Source organism: Oncorhynchus keta, chromosome 36 (genome assembly GCF_023373465.1).
Source record: "Oncorhynchus keta strain PuntledgeMale-10-30-2019 chromosome 36, Oket_V2, whole genome shotgun sequence".
Classification (NCBI taxonomy): Eukaryota; Metazoa; Chordata; class Actinopteri; order Salmoniformes; family Salmonidae; genus Oncorhynchus; species Oncorhynchus keta.
The window spans coordinates 6,317,550-6,333,527 of NC_068456.1; the positions used below are offsets into that span (position 1 = coordinate 6,317,550).

Genomic DNA, 15,978 nt, shown 5'->3' on the forward strand with positions numbered 1-15,978 from the left:
TCAATGCCTTCCTCTTGCAGGAACTGCTGACACACTCCATCCACATGAGGTGTAGCATTGTCTTGCATTAGGAGGAACCCAGGGCCAACTGCACCAGCATATGGTCTCACAAGGGGTCTGAGGATCTTATCTCGGTACCCAATGGCAGTCAGGCTACCTCTGGCGAGCACATGGAGGGCTGTGCAGCCCCCCCAAAAAATGCCACCCCACACCATGACTGACCCACCGCCAAACCGGTCATGCTGGAGGATGTTGCAGGCAGCAGAACGTTCTCCACGGCGTCTCCAGACTCTCACGTCTGTCACGTGCTCAGTGTGAACCTGCTTTCATCTGTGAAGAGCACAGGGCACCAGTGGCGAATTTGCCAATCTTGGTGTTCTCTGGCAAATGCCAAACGTCCTGCACGGTGTTTGGCTGTAAGCACAACCCTCACCTGTGGACGTCGGGCCCTCATACCACCCTCATGGAGTCTGTTTCTGACCGTTTGAGCAGACACATGCACATTTGTGGCCTGCTGGAGGTCATTTGCAGGGCTCTGGCAGTGCTCTTCCAGCTCCTCCTTGCACAAAGGCGGAGGTAGCGGTCCTGCTGCTGGGTTGTTGCCCTCCTACGGCCTCCTCCACGTCTCCTGATGTACTGGCCTGTCTCCTGGTAGCGCCTCCATGCTCTGGACAGACACTACGCTGACAGACACAGCAAACCTTCTTGCCACAGCTCGCATTGATGTGCCATCCTGGATGAGCTGCACTTCCTGAGCCACTTGTGTGGGTTGTAGACTCCGTCTCATGCTACCACTTGAGTGAAAGCACCGCCAGCATTCAAGTGACCAAAACATCAGTCAGGAAGCATAGGAACTGAGAAGTAGTCTGTGGTTACCACCTGCAGAACCACTCCTTTATTGGGGGTGTTTTGTTAATTGCCTATAATTTCCACCTGTTGTCTATTCCATTTGCACAACAGCATGTGAAATTTGTCAGTGTTGCTTCCTAAGTGGACAGTTTGATTTCACAGAAGTGTGATTGACTTGGAGTAACATTGTGTTGTTTAAGTGTTCCCTTTATTTTTTTGAGCAGTGTATGTGTTTTTAGATATAGGCCAATTGTAAATGTGTATTGTAGCGTCACCTTTATTGCAAAAATAATTAGAAATACACACAACTTAAGCTACATATTCATTTGAGTGAGGTAATGAACTGCCCATTGATCAGCACAGCAATTGATAAAACAGGATCATGTTTGCAAAACGTGTTTCTGAGCTTATGTCAATATTATACAGGTAAGCTAACGATTACAGAAATGAGGAATGGAGGGAGACAGGCTCTATATACCTCTATATATGTGTGACTGTCCAACACACCACCACCTGTTATTATGTTGGGCACCTACTGACCTAAAAAATATGTTATGAAATAGTTTTTTCTCAATGACATGGATTGCTAAAAAGATTTAAGTACAGGCAGGCACCACATTACAACAAGACAAAACGCCTCAATCATTCATGATGGTCTTATAAAGTATAAAAGAAAAGCTTGCTTTCATATCATTTAAAAACAGCTTGAAAAAGGTAGTAGAATGGGACTAGTGTGGCATTTGTGTGAGGAATCCAATACTTTAACTTGTATGCTGTACAAATCACATTATTGTGGAAGCACCTCTAAGAATATGAATTAGGTTGTTTGAGAAGGTTTAAATCCTAAGCAACCTGCCTACACATTGTTTCAAGTACAATACCAACATAGCTACTGTAGTAGGTCAACGCTGTGTGCTGGAAAACCTTGGTAGAGCATGGGTGGAGTAGGTGTTGTGGAGCTCATGTTAATTTCCTTTATTGTTCGGCATCAGACCACTGCCTACTTCTTCCAAACAAAAATCTTTGGTTCCCCCTGGGTGCACTTTTTGTTTTTTCCCCCTAGTACTACACATCTGAGTCAAATAATCAAAGCTTGGTGATTTGAATCAGCTGTGTAGTGCTAGGCCAAAAAACAAAATGAGTTTGGGAAACCCTGCATTTGAATGTAATACAGTACATTTCAGTCGAAGCAGGGATCAGGACCAAAGAGAATAATTGAAATAAGATGTCTACTTTCACAGTTGCAGTTATTTCCCCTTTAATACTGTGTCCCCACCAGCCCCAGTAAAATAATCCAGAATAACCCTTGTTCACCTTTCCAATTCTGTGAGCCACAGACGAGCCATGATCCAACGAGTCACTGGGGATACAGTAGGCTGTGTCCCTGGTGTGTCCATTACCAGTTGAAATGGTCCATTTAGTGACACCATGTCCTCTATAGTGAAATTAAATGGGCTTGCACTTGGCAGCTGGGTTTACAATGGCATGACTTCATTAATGGCTTTCACAGCTACACGGTTGATGGTGTCTGGGCACATTTTGCTAGCATTATTGACCGCTCTTGTTACTGTACAAAATTCCAAACCTAACTTACAGGATGGAAACAGCGCTTCATCTACATGCAATTAAATGCTACATAACAGTTACAGTATACTGTTGAAGTCGGAAGTTTACATGCACTTAGGTTGGAGTTATTAACTCGTTTTTCAACTACTCCAAAAATGTCTTGTTAACAAACTATAGTTTTGGCAAGTTGGTTAGGACATCTATTTTGTGCATGACACAAGGAATTTTTCCCAACAATTGTTTACAGACAGATTATTTCACTTATTCACTGTATCACAATTCCAGTGGGTCAGAAGTTTACATACACTAAGTTGACTGTGCATTTAAACAGCTTGGAAAGTCCCAGAAAATGATAGGCTTCTGATAGGCTAATTGACATAATTTGAGTCAATTGGAGGTGTACCTGTGGATGTATTTTTTTTATTTATTTGACCCCCTTTTTCTCCCCAATTACGTGGTATCCAATTGTTAGTCGTTATTGTCTTGTCTCATCGCTACAACTCCTGTACGGGCTCGGGAGAGACGAAGGTCGAGAGCCATGCGTCCTCCGAAACACAACCCAAGACCTCAGAAAAACAACTCTAGGCCTCCAAGTCTGGTTCATCCTTGGGAGCAATTTCCTAATGCCTGAAGGTACCACCTTCATCTGTACAAACAATAGTACGCAAGTATAAACACCATGGGTGTCACGCCCTGACCTTAGTCATCTATGTTTTCTGTATTATTTTGGTCAGGTCAGGGTGTGACGAGGGTGGGTAATATGTGTTTTTGTTCTGTCTAGGGTTTTTGTATGTTTTTTTTGTTCTAGTCTAGGGGTTTATATGTCTATGGTTGCCAAGATTGGTTCTCAATCAGAGGCAGCTGTTTATCGTCGTCTCTGATTGGGGACCATATATCAGGAACCATATTCATTGGGTATTTTGTGGGATACTGTCTGTGTAGTTGCCTGTGTCTACACTTGGTTTATACAGCGTCACGTTCGTTTTGTTATTTTGTAAGTTTGTTTAGTGTTTCTTCGTTTAATTAAAGAGTATGTATTCGTATCACGCTGCGCCTTGGTCTCCTCCTTACGACGAACGTGACAGTGGGATCACGCAGCCGTCATACCGCTCAGGAAGGAGACGTGTTCTCTCTCCTAGAGATGAACGTACTTTGGTGCGAAAAGTGTAAATCAATCCCAAGACAACAGCAAAGGACCTGGGGAAGATGCTGGAGGAAACAGGTACAAAAGTATCTATATCTACAGTAAAACGAGTCCTATATCGACATAATCTGAAAGGCTGCTCAGCAAGGAAGAAGCCACTGCTCCAAAACCGCCATTCGAAAAAGCCACACTGGTTTGCAACAGCACATGGGGATAAAGATCATACTTTTTGGAGAAATGTCCTCTGGTCTGATGAAACAAAAATAGAACTGTTTGGCCATAATGACCATCGTTATGTTTGGAGGAAAAAGGGGAAGCCTTTGCAAGCCGAAGAACACCATCCCAACCGTGAAGCACTGGGGTGGCAGCATTATGTTGTGGGGGTGCTTTGCTGCAGGAGGGACTAGTGCACTTCACAAAATAGATGGCATCATGAGGCAGGAAAATGATGTGGATATATTGAAGCAACATATCAAGACATCAGTTTGGAAGTTAAAGCTTGGTCGCAAATGGGTCTTCCAAATGGACAATGACCCCAAGCATACTTCCAAAGTTGTGGCAAAACGGTCAACAAAGGACAACAAAGTCAAGGTCAATGGCCGTCACAAAGCCCTGACCTCAATCCTATAGAAAATTTGTGGGCAGAACTGAAAATGCGTGTGTGAGCAAGGAGGACTACAAACCTGACTCAGTTACACCAGCTCTGTCAGGAGGAATGGGCCAAAATTCACCCAACTTATTGTGGGAAGCTTGTGGAAGGCTACCTGTAACGTTTGACCCAAGCTAAACAATTTAAAGGCAATGCTACCAAATACTCATTTAGTGTATGTAATCTTCTGACCCATTGGGAATGTGACGAAATAATGAAAAGCTGAAATAAATCCTTCTCTTATTCTGACATTTCACATTCTTAAAATAAAGTGGTAATCCTATGTAGAGGTCGACCGATTATGATTTTTCAACGCCGATACCGATTATTGGAAGACTTAAAGTCAATGCCGACTTATCGGCCAATTGTTTTATTTTTTAATTTTTTAAATGTACATTTATTTATTTGTAATAATGACAATTACAACAATACTGAATGAACACTTATTTTAACTTAGTATTATACATCAATAAAATCAATTTAGCCTCAAGTAAATAATGAAACATGTTCAATTTGGTTTAAATAATGCAAAAACAAAGTGTTGGAGAAGAAAGTAAAAGTGCAATATATGCCATGTAAGAAAGCTAACGTTTTAAGTTCCTTGCTCAGAACATGAGAACATATGAAAGCTGGTGGTTCCTTTTAACATGAGTCTTCAATATTCCCAGGTAAGACGTTTTAGGTTGTAGGACTATTTCTCTCTATACCACTTTGTATTTCATTAACCTTTGACTATTGGATGTTCTTATAGGCACTTTAGTATTGCCAGTGTAACAGTATAGCTTCCGTCACTCTCCTCGACCCTACCTGGGCTCGAACCAGGAACACATCGACAACAGCCACCCTCGAAGCAGCTAGCCATTTCACATCGGTTACACAAGCCTAATCTCGGGAGTAGATAGGCTTGAAGTCATAAACAGCGCAATGCTTGACGCACAATGAAGAGCTGCTGGCAAAACGCACGAAAGTGCTGTTTGAATGAATGTTTACGCGCCTGCTTCTGCCCACCACCACTGCTCTATCAAATCATAGACTTAGTTATAACATGATAACACACAGAAATACGAGCCTTAGGTCATTAATATAGTCGAATCCGGAAACTATCATCTTGAAAACAAGACGTTTATTACTTCAGTGAAATACGGAACCGTTACGTATTTTGTCTAACGAGTGGCATCCATAAGTCTAAATATTCCTGTTACATTGCACAACCTTCAATGTTATGTCATAATTACGTTAAATTCTGGCAAATTAGGCAGGCCAAACTGTTGCATATACACAGACTCTGCATGCAATGAACACAAGACAATTTCACCTGGTTAATATTGCCTGCTAACCTGGATTTCTTTTAGCTAAATATGCAGGTTTAAACATATATACTTCTGTGTATTGATTTTAAGAAAGGCATTGATGTTCATGGTTAGGTACACATTGGAGCAACGATACGCACCGCATCGATTATATGCAACGCAGGACACGCTAGATAAACTAGTAATATCATCAACCATGTGTAGTTAACTAGTGATTATGATTGATTGTTTTTTATAAGATAAGTTTAATGCTAGCTAGCAACTTAACCTTGGCTTACTGCATTCGCGTAACAGGCAGTCTCCTCGTGGAGTGCAATGAGCGGCAGGTGGTTAGAGCGTTGGACTAGTTAACTGTAGTGTTGCAAGATTGAATCCCCCGAACTGACAAGGTAAAAATCTGTCGTTCTGCCCCTGAACAAGGCAGTTAACCTACCGTTCCTAGGCCGTCATTGAAAATAAGAATGTGTTCTTAACGGACTTGCCTAGTTAAATAAAGATTAAATAAAAGTGTAAAAAAAATGTTTTTAAATCTGCCAAATCAGTGTCCAAAAATACAGATTTACGATTGTTATGAAAACTTGAAATCGGCCCTAATTAATCGGGCATTCCGATTAATCGGTCAACCTCTAATCCTAACTGACCTGAGTTTAAGTGTGTTTGGCTAAGGTGTATGTAAACTTCCGACTTCAATTGTATTTGAAGTGTTTTGTCATTTGAATTGTTTCAGTATGAATCCAGGAAGATTGAGTATCTTAATAAATTAAACTTATCTCGCCCTTTTTCTCATTCACAGAGTCATTAGATGAGCTCACCACCATGGTGGTCAAGCTGTTTGGCGAAGTGGAGAACAAGAATGTGCCTATCCCCGAGTTCCCCAACCACCCCTTCCAGGAGGAGCATCTCAAGGTGAGCTCCTTAGTTTCTCCCTCCAAGACACAAATAATTATATAGATACACAATCAAATACATCATCCCATGGAAAAGTTGTGCTTCTGAGGTACTTTTTGTTTTCTCAATTCAAATATCTCATCCCTAATTTTCCTTCATAGCAATTCTACAAAGTGGTGCCTATCAAGGACATTAGGAACCTGTATGTGACGTTCCCTATCCCAGACCTGCAGAAGTACTACAAGTCCAACCCAGGCCACTATCTGGGCCACCTGATAGGCCACGAGGGCCCAGGGAGCCTGCTGTCTGAGCTCAAATCCAAAGGTAGGCCAGAGGGCTATGATTAAGAGAATCTCCGTTTTAATATTTAGGGCTTGATAGAATGGTAGAAACTCTTCTGCAAACTGAGTACTCAGTTCTGCCATCTCTGGTCTCTTGGACCTCCCACTACGGGAGGGTAGCTCCCGCTCAGCCCAGTCAAAGCTCTTCTCGGTCCTGGAACCCAATGTTGGAACCAGCTTCCTTCTGAAGTAAGGACAGAAGAGTCCCTTCCTATCTTCTGAAAATGGCTGAAACCCTACTTTTTCTTAAATAATCCCACAGCAACCCCCCACCCCCCTTTTTGTGAACTATACTCCTACTTGATTTTTATTAGAACATGTGTACTTGTTCTGACTTGGCTGATAGGTACTATTTTTTTGGGGGGTGTACTTACTATGACAGATGTGTGGTTGTCGCACTTAGAGATCTTAAGATGAATGCAGTAACTATAAGTTGCTATGGATGAGACTCTTTGCTAAATGAGAAAATATAAATATAGAAATATGTAAGTCTCAATTATTCAAGGGTTTATACTGGCCGTACATGCTGTAGAAGTGTTTGTATTCGAATTGATCATGAGAGCTTTGCCCTTTATTCTTGTGCAGGCTGGGTAAACACGCTGGTCGGAGGCCAGAAAGAGGGAGCTAAAGGCTTCATGTTCTTCATCATCAATGTGGACCTGACAGAGGAGGGACTCTGTAAGCATTAGGATCTCAGGGATTGTGTTTTGTTCATGTGTTTGTGCCCACACCCTCATGTCATAAAGTTGTCTGTGTGTGGCATATAGTGCATTCGGAAAGTATTCAGATCTCTTGACCTTTTCCACATTTTGCTACATTACAGCCTTATTCTGAAATGGATTAAATAAATGAATCTACACACAATAACCCATAATGACAAAGCGAAAACAGGTTTTTAGACATTTATGCAAACCTTATTTACATATGTATTCAGACCCTTTGCTATGAGACTTGAAATTGAGCTCAGGTGCATCCTTTTCTATTGATCATCCTTGAGATGTTTCTACAACTTGATTGGAGTCCACCTGTGGTAAATTTGATTTATTGGACATGATTTGGAAAGGCACACGCCTGTCTATATAAGGTCCCACAGTTGACAGTGAATATCAGAGCAGAAGACATGAGATTGAAGGAATTGTCGGTAGAGATCTGAGACGACAGGATTGTCGAGGCACAACTGAGTCCCCAAGACCACAGTTTGGCACCACCAAGACGCTGGCTGCTTGGCCAAACTGAGCAGTCGGGGGAGAAGGGTCTTGGTCATCATCTCTACGGTGAAGCATGGTGGTGGCAGCATCAGGTTGTGGGAATGTTTTTCAGCGGCAGGTACTGGGAGACTAGTCAGGATCGAGGGAAAGCTGAACGGAGGAAAGTACGGAGATCCTCAAAGAGAACCTGCCCCTGATCACTCAGGACCTCAGACTGGGGCAAAGTTTCAACTTCCAACAGGACAATGACCCTATGCACAGAGCCAAGACAGCGCAGGAGTGGCTTCAGAACAAGTCTCAATGTCCCCGAGTGGCTCAGCCGGTGCCTGGACTTGAACCCGATAGAACATTTCTGAAGAGACCTGAAAATAGCTGTGCAACAACACTCCCGTCCAACCTGACAGAGCTTGAGAGTATCTGCAGAGAAGAATGGGAGAAACTCCCCAAATACAAGTATGTTGCGTCATACCCACGAAGACTCTGCTGTAATCCGTGCCAAAGGCGCTTCAACAAAGTACTGAGTAAAGGGTCTGAATTACTTATGTGATATTTAATTTGTTTATTTTTTATACATTTGCAAAAATGTCTGAACCTGTTTTTGCTTTGTCATTATGGGGTATTGTGTGTAGATTGAGGGAATTTAGTATATTTTAGAAAAATTAATGTAACAATATGGGAAAGGTCGAGGGGTCTGAATACTTTCCGAATGCACTGTATGCCCAACCTTGTGCGCTGAAGTGTAATTTATTTCTGTAGTGCACGTGGATGACATCATCTTCCACATGTTCCAGTACATCCAGAAGCTGCGCATGAAGGGGCCTCAGGAGTGGGTCTTCCAGGAGTGCAAGGTAAGTACAGCACTGTAGTACCACTCACTTTGAGTTTCTGAGCTCTGGCTAGTTTCAGAGTGGCAGGTAGCGTAGGTATTAAGAGCTTTGTGCCAGTAACCGAAACGTCGCTGGTTCAAATCTCTGCGCCGACTAGTTGAAAAATCTCTCTGTGCCTTTGCGCAAGGAACATAACCTTAATTGCTCCTGTAAGTCACTCTGGATAAGACCATCTGCTAAAATGAATAAAATTTTCTCACTGTTTTAGAATTGCTGTCAGAAAACATAAACGTCTTGTTTTCAAGATGATAGTTTCCGGATTCGACCATATTAATGACCTAAGGCTCGTATTTCTGTGTGTTATCATGTTATAACTAAGTCTATGATTTGATAGAGCAGTGGTGGTGGGCAGAAGCAGGTGCGTAAACATTCATTCAAACACCAAAAGGAAGTCAGGACCAAGACTGAGAAACAGACTCAAATCGTCTTTGTGGTGGCCTCATAGTTAAACCTCTGGTGTATTTAACAGTACACATGGATTACATCTGAATTGTCTCATTGTGTTGCTCAATTCTCTGTTGTATGTAATATGCTTTATTTGCATGTGATTGACATGTGACTTGTCTCTCCACCGCAGGACCTAAACACAGTGGCCTTCAGGTTCAAGGACAAGGAGCGGCCCCGTGGCTACACCTCCAAAGTGTCTGGATTACTGCACGTAGGTGGTACTCTCTCCATTTCTTAAGGTCATCTCCACGGTGATGCACTGCAGCTCCGTGGCTCTTTTTGATGATGATGTCATCAGACTGCCTTGTCTACCAGCCTCTTATTTTGTGGGTAAAGACTCAGCAGACTCAGCCCCAGTCTAAATTAAACTGACATTCCTGCTAAAGTCAAAATATTACTGTTAGCAAGGCAGTCATAGAGGGTAGGATGTCCAGTGTATTTTGGTCTGTTGATTTTCTTTACCTGTGTGTGCGTATCTTTTTTTATTTTTTGTGAACTAAGCAGAGCACCAGCTCTTTATTACTGTGTTCCAGTGAACCGTGTTCCCCTGCATGTGATACAGTAAAATGCATCCCCCATTGTTAGCACCTAAACCTGTTTTTCTTTTGTCCTTTGTTTTGCAGTACTACCCTCTGGAGGAGATCCTAGCAGCAGAGTACCTACTGGAGGACTTCAGGCCAGACCTGATAGAGATGGTGCTGGACAAGCTGAGGCCAGAATACGTCAGGTTAGTTCGGCTTGTTTTATTCTGTTTTCACATTCGTCTTTCCAGCATGGTTTCAGCGACTGTGGCGAATGCATTATCAAACCAGCGCAGTCCAGATTGGCTCAGCTCAGTTAGTTTGGCTCAGCTCGGTCAGTTTTGCTCAGTAGTGTTGCAAGGGTACCAGCGCTCCACTCAACTAAGAGTACACGCCTATGACACTTCTGTTTTGAAGTGCATTTTGATAAACATATTTGTAATGTCCTATATAATTTTTTTACCTTTTAATTATTTAACCTGGCAGGTCAGTTAAGAAGAAATTCTTATTTACAATGATGGCCTACACCGGCCAAACCCGGATTACGCTGGGCCAATTGTGCGCCGCCCTATGGGCCGGCTGTGATACAGCCTGAAATCGAACCATGGGGTCTATAGTGACACCTATAGCAATGAGATGCAGTGCCTTAGGGTCTCCCGAGTGGCACAGCAGTCTATCTCCACTATATATGCAAAAGTATGTGGACAACCCTTCAAATGATTGGATTAGGCAATTTCAGCCACACCCGTTGCTGACAGGTATATAAAATTGAGCACACAGCCATTCAATCTCCATAGGCTAATCTGGGTTTGGTTACATTTACATGCCGAATGCACAGTGCCAACAGTGAAGTTTGGTAGAGGAGGTATAATGGTCTAGGGCTGTTTTTCATGGTTCGGTCTAGGCCCCTTAGTTCCTGTTAAGGGAAATCTTAATCGTACAGCATACAATGAGATTCTAGACGATTCTTTGCTTCCAACTTTGTGGCAACAGTTTGGGGAAGGCCCTTTCCTGTTTCAGCATTACAATGCCCTCGTGCGCATAGCGAGGTCCATACAGAAATGGTTTGTCGAGATCAGTATTGAAGAACTTGACTGGCCTGCACAGAGCCCCGACCTCGACCCCATCGAACACCTTTGGGATGAATTGGAACGCCTACTACGAGTCAGGCCTAATTGCCCAAAATCAGTGCCCAACCTCACTAGTGCTCATGTGGCTGAATGGAAGTCCCCACAGAAATGGTCCAACATTGCATTCGGAAAGTATTCAGACCACTTGACTTTTTCCACATTTTGTTACGGTACAGCCTTATTTTTAAAAAGTGTCTCAATCTACACACAATACCCCATAATGACAAAGGAAAAATGTATAAAAAAAGATCCCTACTCAGCCCACTCCCAGACAGTCTAAGCTAAATTCTTGCTTGAGAAATTGCTCTTTGCTAAGATTTTTATTTATTTTTGACCATTGTTAAATCAAAATCACAGTAAGGTACTTAATTGTTACCCTGTAATGATTTAATATTGAGAATGAAATCGCTGCATTGGACTTTTAACATTCACCTAAACCTCACACTGTTTAAGAGAACTTCAAGAAACTGTTGAACCTGAATCAATAGGGAGCTCAATAACACATTCTGCAGTATTACTACCACTACAGTCACTACTACTCTACTTCAGTCACTACTATTGGCATCCTACAAATAGAACACTGCTATGGAAGGCACGCGAGCTGATGTCATAAGGGCGATACAAATCTTCCGTAGGAAGCTCAGGGAAAATGGAGTATGTCTGACTCTAAAACGATCTGACAAGGGGGTTTATAAATGCTAATAATGAGACCTGTTTCTGTCCGTCCTCTCACTGCAGAGTCGCAGTTGTCTCAAAGTCGTTTGAAGGGCAGACAGACAAGACTGAGGAATGGTATGGGACCCACTACAAACAGGAGCCCATCTCTGAGGAAGTCATCAAGGTGAGACTGAAATGCGTTCAAACTCGACAGATTTTCCATATTCTCATCACCCTATGGGTGAATCTCAGAAATATTTGATTCCTCACGTCCTCTCCTTGCCTTATCCTCAAAACATATTGTAGAAGATTGGATTTTATTCTTCTCTGACATTTTCATTCAATGCATTTTCAGTAAGAGGAGCGGAAACAAGGACACATTTACATTTAAGTCATTTAGCAGACGCTCTTATCCAGAGCGACTTACAAATTGGTGCATTCACCTTATGACATCCAGTGGAACAGCCACTTTACAATAGTGCATCTAAATCTTTTAAGGGGGAGGGGGGGGGTGAGAAGGATTACTTTATCCTATCCTAGGTATTCCTTAAAGAGGTGGGGTTTCAGGTGTCTCGGGAAGGTGGTGATTGACTCCGCTGTCCTGGCGTCGTGAGGGAGTGTGTTCCACCATTGGGGAGCCAGGTGACACAGACACAAGGAATATAGGACCGATTTGAGATTCACCCTGATCTGACTGGGCGTCTTTTTAAATCGTCAATTGGCAATGCTTAAATTGGCACTCTGCAATTACTACACCAATTTTTTTATTAATAATATACAGTACCAGTCAAAAGATTGGACATATCTACTCATTTAAGGATTTTTCTTTATTTTTACTCTTTTCTACATTGTAGAACTATGAAATAACATATGGAATCATGTAGTAACCAAAAAAGTGTTAAACAAATCAAAATATATTTTAGGTTCTTCAAAATAGCCTTGATGACAGCTTTGCACACTCTTGGCATTCTCAACTAGCTTCATGAGGAATTATTTTCCAACAGTCTTGAAGGAGTTCAAACATATGCTGAGCACTTGTTGGCTGCTTTTCCTTCACTCTGCGGTCCAACTCATCCCAAAACATCTCAATTGGGTTGAGCAAGGCTGATTGTGAAGGCCAGGTCATCTGATGCAGCACTCATCACGCCTTCTTGGTCAAATAGCCCTTATACAGCCTGGAGGTGTGTTGGGTCATTGAAAAAACAAATGATAGTCCCACTAAGTGCAAACCACATGGGATGGTGTGTCGCTGCAGAATGCTGTGGTAGCCATGCTGGTTAAGTGTGCCTTGAATTCTAAATAAATCAGTGTCACCAGCAAAGCACCATCACATCACCACCTCCGTGCTTCACGGTGGGAACCACACATGCGGAGATCATCCGTTCACTTACTCTGCGTCTCAGACACGGCGGTTGGAACCAAAAATTACACTTTTGGACTCATCAGACACATGGACAGATTTCCACCAGTCTAATGTCCATTGCTTGTGTTTCTTGGCCCAAACAAGTCTCTTCTTATTGGTGGGTTTTAGTAGTGGTTCATCTGCAGCAATTCAACCATGAAGGCCTGATTCACGCAGTCTCCTCTGAACAGTTGATGTTGAAATTAGTCTGTTACTTGATACTGTGAAGCAGTTATTTGGGCTGCAATCTGAGGCTGGTAACTCTAATGAACTTATCCTCTGCAGTAGAGGTAACTCTTGCTCTTCCTTTCCAGTGGCGGTCCTCATGATAGCCAGTTTCATCATACAGCTTGATGGTTTTTGCAACTGCACTTGAAGCAACTTTCAAAGTTATTGATATTTTCCAGATTGACTGACTTTCATGTCTTAAAGTAATGATGGACTGTGGTTTCTTTTTGCTTTTTTGAGCTGTTCTTGCAATAATATGGACTTGGGCTTTTGGCCCTATTTGATATCGTCAGAATACCACCCCTACCTTGTCACAACACAACTGATTGGCTCAAACGCATTCAGGAAATAAATTGTTAATTGAAATGAATTTCAGGTGACTACCTCATAAAGCTGGTTGAGAGAATGCCAAGAGTGTGTCCAAACTTTTGACTGGTACTGTATACCCACTGATTCTTGATGAACATCTTAAAAATGCCTTGTGAGCTTAATTCAACTTGTGTTCCCCTTCAGAAACCAACAAATAAGCCTGTTTTACTCCATTGTTTGTAAACAATGTAATTGTGAATAAACCCTGTATAGTTTCAACCATGTTTTGAGGCTATGTTGATATTATGGATTGTCAGTCCTTGCATCCATAGCTCTGTATAAATTTGAGTGGTTACATTTTTCCAGCCACATACCAAAACAATTGGCGTTGTCTGCTTCTTTGTTGTTTGAACGGCAGATTCTCCAGGAATAGTCAGTCTATCCAATTGCTGTCACACATTCCCTAAATGATCTAAGGTTTATCATACCATTACCCACAAGCCATTTATTTTATTAGTAAGGCACTGATGATCCGCTGTCAACACCCCAGTGGTGAATGATGTGTAAATCCACAGGTTGCTCAATAATTTGCAGACTTTTTTCTATTCAGTGAAGAATCGGGGTTCAAATATGTGACGGTTTAGCAATAGTGAAGTTTTGATAGTAATTTTGCAGTAAGACTGACACTAGCACTGTGAATGTTCTCAATTCACCTTTCTGAAATAAAGCCTTGGGCCACTAACTCGACAGAGCTTATGATGTTACAAAAGCTTTTGTGGACGGCTTTAATAGGTCCTGGGCACTCTGGAGCGGGTTTTCATTATGATCTCTCTGTACTTTGCTCTTCATCTTTCCGGCGCCGACAGAGCTGGCCGCCTCGCTTCGCGTTCTTAGGAAACGATGCAGTTTTTCTTTTTACGTGTTTTTTTCTTACATTGGTACCCCAGGTCATCTTAGGTTTCATTACATACAGTCGAGAAGAACTACTGAATATAAGTGCAGCGTCAACTCACCATCAGTACGACCAAGAATATGACTTTCGCGAAGTGGATCCTGTGTTCTGCCTTTCACCCAGGACAACGGAATGGATCCCAGCCGGCAACCCCAAAAGACGACTTCGTAAAAGAGGGAAACGAAGCGGTCTTCTGGTCAGACTCCGGAGACGGGCACATCGCACCCCACTCCCTAGCATACTTCTCGCCAATGTCCAGTCTCTTGACAACAAGGTTGATGAAATCCGAGCAAGGGTAGCATTCCAGAGGGACATCAGAGACTGTAACGTTCTTTGCTTCACGGAAACATGGCTCACTCGAGAGACTCTATCGGAGTCTGTGCAGCCAGCTGGTTTCTCCACGCATCGCGCCGACAGAAACAAACATCTTTCTGGTAAGAAGAGGGGCAGGGGGACATATGCTTTATGGTTAACGAGACGTGGTGTGGTCACACTAACTTTATTTGACTCTTTGCAAACTGGAATCCACATATCCTGAGGCTGCATTCATTGTAGCTGGGGATTTTAACAAGGCTAATCTGAAAACAAGACTCCCTAAATTGTATCAGCATATCGATTGCGCAACCAGGGCTGGCAAAATCTTGGATCATTGCTATTCTAACTTCCGCGATGCATATAAGGCCCTACCCCGCTCTCCTTTCTGAAAAGCTGACCACGACTCCATTTTGTTGCTCCCTGCCTACAGACAGAAGGTAAAACAAGAAGCTCCCGCGCTGAGGTCTGTTCAATGCTGGTCCGACCAATCTGATTCCACTCTCCAAGACTGCTTCCATCACGTGGACTGGGATATGTTTCGTATTGCGTCAAACAAAAACATTGACGAATACGCTGATTCGGTGAGCGAGTTCATTAGAACGTGTGTTGAAGATGTCATTCCCATAGCAACGATTAAAATACTCCCAAACCAGAAACCGTGGATTGATGGCAGCATTCGCGTGAAACTGAAAATCGCGAACCACTGCTTTCAATCAGGGCAAGGTGACCGGAAACATGACCGAATACAAACATTGTAGCTATTCCCTCCGCAAGGCAATCAAACAAGCTAAGCGTCAGTATAGAGACAAAGTAGAGTCGCAATTCAACGGCTCAGACACGAGGTATGTGGCAGGGTCTACAGTCAATCACGGATTACAAAAAGAAAACCAGCCCAGTCACGGACCAGGATGTCTTGCTCCCAGGCAGACTAGCTTTTTTGCCCGCTTTGAGGACAATACAGTGCCACTGACACGGCCCGCAACCAAAACATGCAGACTCTCCTTCACTGCAGCCGATGTCCACAGAGGAGCTCTAGAGCTCTGTCAGTGACCATCGAGTTCTTGGTCAACTCCCTGACCAATGCCCTTCTCCCCCGTTTGGCTGGGCAGCCAGCTCTAGGAAGAGTCTTGGTGGTCCCAAACTACTTCCATTTAAGAATGATGGAGACCACTGTG

The 15,978-nt window shown here is 42.9% G+C and overlaps 1 protein-coding gene across 2 annotated transcripts in view; it reads left to right on the forward strand.

Annotated features, from left to right (window-relative positions):
- The window catches only part of LOC118369534 (insulin-degrading enzyme), a 49,551-nt gene that overhangs the window by 8,991 nt on the left and 24,582 nt on the right, over positions 1 to 15,978 (forward strand). For both annotated transcript variants that reach the window (XM_035753981.2, XM_035753982.2), the window contains 7 exons: positions 6,312 to 6,424; positions 6,568 to 6,730; positions 7,333 to 7,425; positions 8,712 to 8,803; positions 9,420 to 9,500; positions 9,913 to 10,016; positions 11,679 to 11,781. In XM_035753981.2, the coding sequence (XP_035609874.1) occupies positions 6,312 to 6,424; positions 6,568 to 6,730; positions 7,333 to 7,425; positions 8,712 to 8,803; positions 9,420 to 9,500; positions 9,913 to 10,016; positions 11,679 to 11,781 (749 nt within the window). The remainder of the gene's footprint in view (positions 1 to 6,311; positions 6,425 to 6,567; positions 6,731 to 7,332; positions 7,426 to 8,711; positions 8,804 to 9,419; positions 9,501 to 9,912; positions 10,017 to 11,678; positions 11,782 to 15,978) is intronic.